The sequence below is a fragment of the Rhipicephalus microplus genome, chromosome 2 (assembly GCF_043290135.1).
Source record: "Rhipicephalus microplus isolate Deutch F79 chromosome 2, USDA_Rmic, whole genome shotgun sequence".
In the NCBI taxonomy this organism is placed as follows: domain Eukaryota; kingdom Metazoa; phylum Arthropoda; class Arachnida; order Ixodida; family Ixodidae; genus Rhipicephalus; species Rhipicephalus microplus.
The window spans coordinates 135,109,965-135,122,340 of record NC_134701.1 but is presented as its reverse complement, the minus strand read 5'-3'; the positions used below and the strand labels follow the sequence as shown (position 1 = coordinate 135,122,340).

The window sequence follows — 12,376 nt, the reverse complement described above, 5'->3', positions numbered from 1 at the left end:
TCGGGTTGACGAAATTTATGGCGCCGACAAAACGTTCGAATTCCATAACAGTCGGTTGTCGGACAATGTTCTGCTTTTTAAAAACAGTTTTCCGGGCAGGGTCGTAGAGCGCCGTCACGTGGATGTGAAACGTCACAAGAAAAAAATCGTGAACAATAAGACCCAATTTAGTAGAACATGAGCTGGAAAACACTTTGATTACTGTGAAATTAAGGCTTGTATTGCCTAACATATCTCGCATGACAAAATTTTTACGGGTGTTCACATTGTCTGTCACTACGAAACGGCAGGCGATGACAAACAAAAATGCTTTAATTGTCTGCATAGCTGAAACATATAGCGTACGAAGTGCCTCATTATAATGAAATGGTGTTTCGTACAACGAAGCAAGAGATGAAGCAGTCATGAGCGTGACGTAATCACTGCCGACTACTTAAGAAATGCAGGCAAATTATACGCTATAGTAAACGATGCCTGTTGTCTCCCATGTTGGATTATTTAGTCTTAGCTTTATTGAATAGTGCCCGCTAAGCGCTATAGAATGTATAGCCGAGTAGTGTGCAACAAAATGATTATGTGCCCTTTTCAGGAAGCACTATATAGGTACTTTCGGCGTCAAATAAAACGTGAACAGCGCCGCGCATGGTTCCAGTATTGGCAAAGGTACAGTGAGTGCAGTCCACTCGTCACCATTTAACGCGCACCCATTTTGTTTGGCAGCACCGCACCACTGCACGGTTCCGCTACAGCCCGATGTTGTAACCTCTGTTCTATTCATGATAACCGAAACAAACTAAAAGAAAAGAGAAGTTAAAGAAAATAATAAAAGTGAAACGACCAAAAGTGCTCGGTATGCCTATGGCTGCAGCTATTACCACTACATCAGAAAAACACTCACAAACACGAAAAAAAAAATGCAGTATAGGGAATGGCGCAGAGCTGCAAATTGCACGTCCATGCGTGCCAGTGGCGGTGACTGTATGACTGAGCGCGTTATATAGCTTTGCTGATATTTTGGCAGCGTCCTCGCTGCCCACATTTCATTTGACGCCCATAGTACACTCAAAAGGTGCCGTAATGAATGCAACTGTTCCACTGTAGTGACAGACCATATCAAGGTAAGTTAAATTATAAAATTATCAAAAGTTAAAGCGACAACGTAAAGTACGCTAGGGAACGAGTATACGTGCTTGGACGGCTCAATGATTACGACGTATATACAATAAAGAATCACAGGGATTACATGCTCCAATTCGATGCTCGTCCTCATCGCGACACCTCCCCATGTTAGAACACATTCAAATTTTTATGCCACAGGAGCACCAGCACCGAGCAAGCTCATAACATCGAAACAGCAGGACACACTATATAGTGACAAATGTATGGCATCAATGATCACTGGCAGATTTCCGTTCCGTAATCCGTGCCCATCTGGTTGTAGCCTGAAAGCTCGCACGTAAGCTGTAAATCTAGATGACAGTTTCATTTTCATTTCAAACAGCCACCAAGAAAATTGAGTTATTATTGTTTAAGAAATACTGCTGGACTAGGATGGTTCCAAGGGCTGTAGTGCACTGTAATCAACAAGGGGAGAAAAAGTGAACTTGAACATTTAGCAAGTTCTGAATGTCTGAAATGCAGGAAAAGCTATTGAGGCTAACTACCAGACTCCACGCACCACCGCGTCGGTCACCTAGTGGCTAAGGTCTCGCGGCTGCCGACCCGCAAGTCGTGGTATAGAATCCCGGCTGCGGCGGCTGCATTTTCGTTAGAGGCAAAAGTGCTGTAGGCCCTTGTGCTCAGATTTCAGTGCAGGTTAAAGAACCCCAGGCGGCCAAAATTTCCGGAGCCCTCCACTACGAAATCTATCATAATCTTATGGTGATTCTTGGACGTTGAACCCCACATATCGGTCAATACGCGCTGCTACTTCGGCCTGTGAAGACTCTCGCTGAAGTTCGGTAGTCGGCGAGGTTGTCGACGCCTGGTATTTTACACCAAATCTACCTTATGATTAATCCATGTTAGAGACCACTATTATGGTCATTTGGGAAGTGCAGCTCAAAAACTTTCTGTTGCTGTTTTTTAAGCGTACCTCATCCCTTCCAGTTATGTGTGACATAAAACAGTAAAACGTCACTTTTTTCGCACCCATTATATTAATCTTTTCACCTTCTGCATACGTCAGTAATCACACGTGTCAAAGCTATAGGTGCGATATAGCATCATTTCACAGTCGCAAGCTTATCTACATAGTCGCAGGCAGTAAATAGATAGTGGAAGGAAACGGTAAACATAGCTGCTCGGTTCTTTGGAAAGAATGGTGCATACACGTGGAATTTATCATGCCGCAAATCAATCCCAGAGGGCCCTTGGGCCCCAAGAAGAATCGGTCGCTCAGCGGGCGGTGCACACGGAAGAGCCATGCCGTCCACCACAAAAACGTACAACCAATGCATATCGAAGCGAGGACATGCTATCAAGCTGTCTGCCTACGCCACATGCCTGGTAAGTGTCGCTTAGCTGCTTCCATGCGCGCAGTCCGTTGTAAACTTGGGCAGGTATTTGGCGACTTCTGAGCATTGCTGCTATAGGACCATCCGTCTCACCAGCACTGCTGAGGAACACCGTGTAAGCGCGTTGGCATGCACAAGAGTCCAGGCGTCTAATTCATCACACTTCGGTTGATGAAGGCGTTCCTATAGGTGATTGTGATGCACCCAAACACCATTGCATCACGTTGTAGAGCGAGCCCTGAAACGTGCACTTGCAGCACTGTAAAAAAGCAGCGATTTTTTCAGCTCCTAAACCATTTACTTCAAAGCACCTTTCAGATATCGAATTTCTGGGATAAGTTCTTTTAAAAAGATAGAGTGCCATCTATACGCTGAGGACTGTGAGGCATCAAACTTGTGTGGAAGCTAATGAACCGCCTGGTTCTGACGTTTTTGCAGGTGACGGCATCTATGGAGCTACGTGTTGTACTCGAACAAGTGTTTCACAGCAAGCGCATTTTTATGTGCGGGCGATGTTTACAGCCAATCGTAAATATTGTGAGGCAGAACAATGTTTGCATGAATTGCATTTTCAGCCTGCGGATGTAATCTGTGCCTCGCTGCTGCTGCTGTTGCACGAACGTGCCAACGAGAAATTGCACACAAACATGCCACCATATTTTGAAAGACTTACATGCGATGCACGACTTGCACCTCGTCGAGCACTAGTTGCCTTGCTCTGTTCTTGCCTCCAAAATACAGACATATGGGTACCTCTATTTTTCTTATAACAGTGTTTGTTCTTCACAACACCATGTAGCGGTTACAAATAATTATTTCTTACTGATACCTTACTGATCACTATACTCGGTTTCGACAGACAAAACGAATGCCTAGCGGCATGAGTTAAGGTCCAAGCGAGAACAGCAGCAGCAACAACAAAAAAGGTGCATGAATAGAATGAGTTGCCTGGGCAACAGAGTTCCCCATTATTAGAGAAAACTCTGGTTTTGCGATCGATTTGCCACCATGAGAATGATTAGTACACCGATTTCACTATTCTTCCTGCTTGTGGCTTCGAACTCTGTTGTGCTTTTGTTTACTCTTGCATTCGTTTTACCTAATTTTATTAACTTGTTTTGTAGCGTTGTGCAAAACATACCGACTTTCTTTAATATTGTTTATGTTTTAGTTACTATTTTTGACTTTTCCCAAAACGTGTTCGCTGCTATACCTTTTTTATTGCCATACCTGCTTGAATTATATAATAAATAGATAAAAGCATAGGTCTTTGTGAACTTCATGACCACATTTCAATTTGTGAGTCTAAAAAAAAGTTCAAGGTGGTGAAGTAGAACTGCTGACCGTTTGCCGAAGTTACTTTAGTGACAAAGTGAATGCAGGCTTAGAATAAGAGAGTGTTGAGCTAGTTGGTCAGTGTTCATTGTAAAGGAGAGCACGTGCGAACACGGAAACAAGAAGTGAAGACACCCCGAATGCGAACAGACAACGAGAAGGCGCACAACGACGAAAAAAAGAAGCACAAAAACTTATCGGCGCATGCACATGTGCACGTGGCGAACTTAATAATCTGGCACGAGTGGGAGTGTACGTGAAAAATAACTGTTCAGACATTTGATTTCATCTTTCTGTAAGTTAATTGATGGTTGCTCCACGCATGCGTTACCCATATTATCAATATGCCGAGCCTCAATCATAGCACGCGTTTTTTTTTTTCATTCTATGCCAACACAAAACTGCGCATTCATCAAATTTTAGCTTGTGCTTGCGGTATCGTCAATGTACAGAAATAATAAGTGAGCCTCCCGTTAGCTTTCTTATGTTCTCATAATCTGATTAATTTGGCAGCCCGGCTGTTCTGCATACAGGAGGCCGCAGCTGAAAGGAACCTTATATCCCGCACCGCACCTGCATGGCAATCAGTGAATTTGTTGGCGTGTTTTTCGAAACAAATCTCGGTCCACTTCTTGTTTTTCACTGGCTCATTTTTTCTGTGCGAAGCGGCAGAAACCTTACCTAGCCTATTGGCAGCTGTAAAAGCATTAACGCCCCGCAGGAGCACCTGCGCAAGTAGGCGTTTGGTGTGTAGCGACACCACGGACCCGAGCTAACGGGGGAGTTTCTACTCCCTCCCACGCCTAGCCATGCGTGGCTTTGCCGTGTCCGGGGAAAAGGGGATCCTGGGGGTTGAGCCGACGCTGGGTGATTGGACCTTTAAGGCCCCCCGGAAGAGGCAACACACCCCTTTGGCCCCGGCTTCACGTAGAAGGCACCCCTGGGCTGACCCACCCAGGGGAAATCGGCAGTCGCCTTTTCCTATCTCTCTCTTCCTACATCTTAGTCTTTTCTCGTCTTTAAATCTATCCTGTCTTCTTCTCTCTTCCATTTACTTCCGATTTTTCCTGGCGGCAAGGGTTAACCTTGTGTAATTACTCAACCTTGAGTAGTTATATTTGGTTATAGTGGCAATGTACGGCTGGCGTCTGCAGCCTTATGCTATTAAGTGCTTCAGCGTCCCCTGGTTGGACTCCATGGTGGGTGGTCGCCATTGCTGCCGAAAAAAAAGTACACTACTATGGGAACACCTGCATTTCCCCGTCTACTAGATCGTCCTCCACCTAAGAGGGGACGCACCGATGACATCTCAATTTTCAGCCAACCCAGACAATGTTTTCCCAAATTCCATGTTGTGCACAGCGAAAACCCAACAAAACAAGCCAGAGCCATATCTCCATTTCTTGTTGCTAAATCTCTGACTGAGGTCTTTGGCCCAGGATACAAGGTTACAAAAATGGCTAGCGGAGACCTTCTCCTTGAGCTGCCTGAAAAACACCACTATGAAAAAATTGGCAGTCTCGTAGCATTTGGTAATATCCCAGTATCTGTTTCACCTCATAGATCAATGAACACCTCACGCGGAGTTGTTTCAGAAGCAGACCTTCTTGAAATGTCTGAACAGGAACTGCTTGAAGGGTGGAAAGAGCAAAATGTCACAGATGTGAAACGAATCGTTCTGAGACGAGAAAACAAAGAAATACCTACCAAACATTTAATACTCACCTTCGCATCTAGCACACTGCCTTCATCTGTAGACAAAGGCTACATCAAACTATCTGTCCGTCCCTACATTCCCAATCCAAGACGGTGTTTCAAATGTCAACGATTTGGTCATGGCTCGCAGAACTGCCGGGGTAAGGAAACTTGTGCAAGATGTGGTAGCCACGGCCACCCATCTGATAACTGTGTTACTACGCCTCACTGCGTGAATTGTGACGGGCAACACGCCGCGTATTCGCGTTCATGTCCTGACTGGAAGAAAGAAAAAGAAATAATCACTCTTAAAGTCAAAGAAAACATCACATTCAAAGAAGCAAGACGAAGAGTGTCGCCATTTTACGGCGCAACATATGCTGATGCGGCGCGTCAGGGGGCACCGCCGCACCAGCCCTCGCCACTCCTTCGGCCCGCGCATACCGAGCCGGTGGTTGTGGCACCTGCCCCCAAGGCGGCTGTAGCCCAGGCTACACCGCCTACTCCCAAACAGAGACCGGAGACTCCAGAGTCCTCGGGTCTCAAGGCCTCCCCTCACCAGGCGAGGCCCGTAATCCGAACTAACAGCCCGCACGTGCGGGCATCCAGTGCCTCCGAGGAGGCAATGGATACGTCGGTACCCTTGGTGCCGAAAGAGCGGCGTGGCTCCTTGGAGCGCGCCAAGAAAACAAAAAAGCAAATAACAGGGCCTGGTGGTGGCCCTGTTAAGTGAACTCAAACTCCCCCGTCTAAACAGCCACTCGCTTTTCGTACACACAGCATTATTTTACATTCACCATGAACACTCAAATTATACAATGGAACGTCAGGGGCCTTCTCAGAAACCTTGACGACATCCAAGAACTCTTACAGGAACACTCACCAAAAGTGCTGTGTGTACAAGAAACACACCTTAATTCAAAACACACAAATTTTCTTCGTAAACACGTTATTTTTCGAAAGGACCGTGATGATGCCATGACATCATCCGGAGGTGTTGCCATCATAGTGAAACAAGGAACTGCATGCACACACTTACAAACACAAACATCCCTTGAGGCAGTGGCTGTTCGAGCGCTTCTTTTTGATAAACTGATCACAATCTGCACTATTTACATTCCTCCTAGCTATCAGCTGCGAAAACGTGATTTACACTCCTTAATTGATCAACTTCCGGAACCTTATGTTCTCCTTGGAGACTTTAATGCGCATAGCAGGCTATGGGGTGACTCTCGGTATGACGCGCGAGGTCGACTGATCGAACAGTTTCTTCTCTCGTCGAGCGCGTGTCTCCTAAATCGAAAAGAACCAACCTATTATAATCTCGCCAATAACACCTATTCCTCCATAGACCTAAGCATAGTATCTCCATCTCTTGTGTCTCTATTCCAGTGGAAAGTCGTCAGTAATCTGTATGGAAGTGACCACTTCCCCGTAGTTTTGAGCACAAATACAGTAACTGAGTCTCCACCACGTGTTCCCAAGTGGCTCATAAACAGAGCCGACTGGGAACAGTTTTATACCATCGCTCGTCTAGGTTGGAATGACATATGTACTTTGAACATTGATGTTGCTGTCAACTCTTTCACAGCGTTTTTAATTGATGCCACAACAAAATGCATCCCACAAACAAATGGACACCCTGGAAAACGGCGTGTGCCATGGTGGAACTCTGAATGCCGAAACGCGCGCAAACAGCAAAACAGAGCTTGGAGGCTGCTTCGGAACTCACCGACAGCCGAAAATCTTGACACCTTCAAGAAAATAAAGTCTCAAGCTAGGAGAACGCGTCGGCAGGCCAGAAGAGAAAGCTGGCAGAAGTTTTTGTCAGGGATCAATTCTTACACACAAGAGGCCAAAGTCTGGAACATGGTCGGTAGGATAGCAGGGAAACAAGTACACACACTTCCACTCGTAAACACTCAAGGTGATACCTTGGAAGATCAGGCAAACTTCCTCGGGGCACATTTTGAACGGGTATCCAGCTCGTCCCACTATACTGACACTTTCCAAAAATACAGAACAAGATTAGAAAAGCAGAAACTCGAACACAAATCCACTAGATACGAGACATATAACCAAGCTTTCAGTCTAGCGGAGCTCCGAACATCTCTAAACTCCTGCAGTACTTCTGCCCCAGGTTCTGACTGTGTGATGTATGAAATGTTAAAAAAACCTACCAAACGAAACCCGAAAAACCTTACTTTGTTTGTACAATGCTATTTGGTCTTCTGGCACTATTCCTACCTCCTGGAAAGAGGCTATTGTTATTCCCATTTTGAAAGAGGGCAAGGACCCTTCTTTACCCTCGAGTTATAGGCCTATAGCACTTACAAGCTGCTTGTGCAAAGTCTTCGAAAAAATGATAAACTGCCGACTTGTACATTTTCTTGAAACAAATAATTTGCTCGACCCATTTCAGTGCGGGTTTCGAGAAAGTAGATCCACCACAGACCACCTTGTTCGTATCGAGGCACAGATCAGAGACGCGTTCGTCCATAAACAATATTTTCTCTCTGTGTTCCTCGATATCGAAAAGGCTTATGATACTACATGGCGTTACGGAATTCTAAGAGACCTGTCCCACCTTGGTGTGCGCGGAAGAATGTTTCATATAATCGAAAGTTACCTGTCAAACCGGACATTCCGTGTCCGTCTGGGCAGTGTGCTCTCCCAAACATTTGTCCAGGAAACAGGCGTGCCACAAGGTGGCGTGCTTAGTTGCACACTTTTTATTATTAAAATGAATTCTTTGCACTTGTCCATTCCCCGCAATATGTTCTATTGTACATATGTCGACGACGTTCAGCTTGGCTTCAAGTCATGCAACTTGGCCATGTGTGAGCGGTAGGTTCAGCTGGGTTTAAATAAGATCTCCAAATGGGCAGATGAAAACGGATTTCGACTTAACCCACAAAAAAGCACGTGTGTCTTGTTCTCTCGAAAGAGAGGCATGCACTCGGAACCCAACATTCAACTGAACGGGCAACAACTGTCCGTCAAAGCCGAGCATAAATTCTTAGGCTTAATCTTGGACAACAAGTTTACCTTCGTACCCCACATAAAGTATTTAAAAACAAAATGTTTAAAAGCCATGAATGTTATAAAAGTGTTGTCACGTACTACGTGGGGTAGTGACAGGAAATGCCTCATGAACCTGTATAGAAGCCTTATTCGCACCCGCTTAGATTATGGGGCCATTGTTTATCAGTCAGCGACTCAAAGTGCTTTGAAGATGCTGGATCCCGTGCACCATTCGGGCATCCGCCTTTCTACGGGTGCTTTTCGCACCAGCCCCGTAGAAAGCCTTTACGTTGAGTCAAATGAGTGGTCGCTTCATCTGCAAAGAACCTACATGTCCTTTGTATATTTCCTTAAGGTGAAAGCAGACAAGAGGCACCCCTCATACTCTACTATTAATGACTTGTCGAGCTCCATTCTTTTTCAAAACAGGCCTTCAATGAGGCAGCCCTTCTCAGTTCGCCTGAAGGGTCTAGCTGAGGACACTGGAGTGTCACTCGAACACAGTTTAATGGCTCCTGTAGCATACCCGCCACCGTGGCAGTGGCAGACTATAGATTGCGATGTGTCTTTTTTAGAAGTTACTAAACATGCGCCTATTGCCCATATTCGAACATACTTCTTGGAACTTCAACACAAATACACACGTCCTGAGTTTTTTACAGATGCCTCTAAGTCTAACTCCTCTGTGTCCTACGCTGCTGTTGGCCCTTCCTTTTCGGATGCTGGCCCTCTACATCCAGGCACAAGTATCTTCACAGCGGAAGCTTACGCGATACTTGTGGCAGCTAAACACATCAAACAATCACAAATACAAAAAGCAGTAATTTATACAGACTCCCTCAGTGTGGTAACGGCTCTGCACAGTCTTAAAAAACAAAAAAACCCTGTCCTCGTTTCACTTTACTCCATTTTATGCACCCTCTACACACTCAACAGACATGTTGTTGTGTGCTGGGTGCCAGGGCACCGTGAGATTCAAGGCAACGTGATGGCGGATCAGCTTGCTGCATCCGCCCACGAAAGCACCGCCATTACACCGACATCAATCCCGGCCCTTGATCTTAAGCCGTCTCTCAAACGAAAACTCAGGGACTACTGGCAGAGCAAGTGGGATACACACACACAAAACAAACTACACGTTATCAAGCCACACCTTGGCCATTGGCCACCAGTATCAAAATCACGTCTAACAGAGGTAACACTAACAAGACTCAGGATAGGACACATATACACGACACACACACATCTTTTGTCCGGTGCTGATCCACCATTGTGTGATAAATGTGGTGAGGCATTAACAGTTCTTCACGTTTTAATTCAATGTAAACATTTAGACACTCTAAGAAGACAACACTTCGCACTATCCTACCGACAACATATACCTTTACACCCTGCAATGTTCGTCGGTAGGAACCGCTTTTTAGTCACAAATCATTATTAGCGTTTTTTAAGGAAATTCATAATTTTGATATCATATACCCGGGCATTCCGTAGCACGACCTCTCCAGAGAGGTTTTTGCTGCGGTGGCTACACAGGAAAGCACTTGCCTCACGATCCTTGCACGCAAGGGTACTAACGTGTGAGGTACTTGTGCTAATGCCATACATGTCCACCATCGTTTTTCATTATCACCAACTTTTGTCACCTATTCACACCACACACACCTTTCACGGCATGGTCATGATTTTATTACTTGTATGTTTTTACCCGCTTTACTGCGAGGAATTTTATGGCCCTTATACAGCCGCTAATCACAACCATTGTCCACATTCCTGTCTCATGAACTGGCGCTCTTTGGCCATCAAATGGCCCTTGCGCCAAGAAAACACCATATATCATCATCAAAAGCATTAACGCCATATCTACCTTCTACTTTGAGATACGCAATGAACGTACAGTTTCTTCCTAACGCTTTCTGCAACCAGGCTCGAACTTTGCATAACGGACTTTGCATAACGTTCAGCGACAGTGCCCATCCCAACACGAAGGTAGAATACATCAAAAAGACACGTAGCCGTAGCCTTGAAGCTATCACTCATTTTTTTGCTGGCACGACTTAGTAAGGGCCACTTCAAGGCAAAAATAGTCATACCATTTTTTACAACAAACATTTTCACAGGTTGTAAAAACCCTTCTACGCATGTTCATGCGTGCGTTTGTATGTGAGCGCATTCACACACGCACACGCGCACATGCACACACACACACAGAGAGAGAGGTGGGGGGCGCAGGTCATGGGATCCAATCCCGGCTGCGGCGGCTGCATTTCCGATGGAAGCGTAAATGTTGTAGGCCCGTGTCCTCAGATTTGTGTGCACGTTAAAAAACCCCAGGTGGTCTAAATTTCAGGAGCTCTCCCCTACAGCGTCTCTCATAATCATATGGTAGTTTTGGGACGTTAAACCTTGCATATCATTCAATCACATTCAGGCATGTTAAAGCGAGATCTAGACAAGAAAATGACACGTTTTCTGAAATACACAATGACAGCTTATTTGCTTGTCATGTGATGTGCCCATCTGTCTCAATCTAGAGACTGGTGCTGGTTTCTGAAAGAAGGAAAGGAGTGGTGGCCTCGTGAATATTTTGCTGGAGATAAGACAGGCGTTGTGCCAATGTTGTAGGGCTCGCTTGCACACAGCTCGTATGAGAGGCTGATGTAAACACCAAACACTACACGCAAAGGCACTGGTGCAAGAGAGACGACTGCCCACTTTCCTTGACAAGACGATGCCACAACGCACCTCGCTCAAATTTCATCGTTTTTTTTGTCACTGGAAGTTGTGGGTTGACGTAACAAAACGCCCGCCTTTCGAGCACTGTGCCATTAATTTCGGTAGTGTCCTTAAAAGTTGGTGGTGAATATCTCTTAAGTTACGAGTGACTATCGTCATGCATAAGTAAATGGGCATGGTATAGATTGCGACCGCTTACAGCTTTGTTTTATAAACTAAGACCTTGAGAAGTCAGTAAGTGAAACGAACAAGTTTTGGTAATTATTCACTTTATTGCCACTTTGGCTTTGATAAAAAATTCCCCCCTTGATGCAGATTGTGTGTGCGAAGACTGCCACAGAATTACTACAAAATATGTATTTTTCAACAAATATTGCAGGAACATAATATTTAAATGTGGCTCTTTTATTCTGTTTTCGCTACATCCGTATTATTTCTTAGGGTTTTCTGCTTTCTTTGTTTGTTCTTTGTAGCAAAAGGAAGTCACTGTTCAGGCCCAGAGCTGTTCATGAGCACACATAGAAGTGAATGCAAATGACTGCGTCATTTTTTCAAATTATCTGTTTTTTGTGAGCGCAGGGAAGCAGTTTGTTGGTGGCCTCACTTGGTTTCTGCCTTCGGCATCGACTCGAAGTGCTCGCCATCTTATGGAACCAGACCATGGACCAGGGACACCAGCGATACTTGCTTGGACTGGCTGTCATAGCCGTGGTGCTGGGTTTTAGCTGCGCCCTGGTCGCCGTTGTTGGTGTCACGATTTCGCTGCTGGACAGGAGCACTCACATGGCGGTAGCTGTTTCTAGAAAGTTCCATGGTAGTATAGTCTTGTGCTAAAGCCCCACTCGGCAGACATGCGAGCATCCCTAACGAGAATTATGTTGATGCGAGCGCCTTAGGTACATCATAAAATGCGAACATCGACAGCTGACCAGTGACATCAACACGAGTGATGCAAAAAAAAATCATAACGGGGTGACGTCTCCACATGGCGTCATCATGGTTTCACAGATCGAGAAAATTTGTGATGAGGTGGCATCTCAATGTCGTCAGTGAGGTTACAACACGTGTCG

The 12,376-nt window shown here is 45.3% G+C and overlaps 1 protein-coding gene across 2 annotated transcripts in view; it reads left to right on the top strand.

Moving 5' to 3' along the window:
- Nucleotides 1–2,344: 2,344 nt before the first annotated feature.
- The window catches only part of LOC119170722 (uncharacterized), a 28,735-nt gene continuing 18,703 nt past the window's right edge, over nt 2,345–12,376 (top strand). Inside the window, exons 1-2 of one of the 2 annotated variants that reach the window (XM_075886831.1) lie at nt 2,345–2,508; nt 11,886–12,095. In XM_075886831.1, coding sequence (XP_075742946.1) covers nt 2,425–2,508; nt 11,886–12,095 — 294 coding nt within the window. In that variant the 5' untranslated portion in view covers nt 2,345–2,424. The remainder of the gene's footprint in view (nt 2,509–11,885; nt 12,096–12,376) is intronic. The other variant, XM_037421961.2, reaches the window with a different exon arrangement.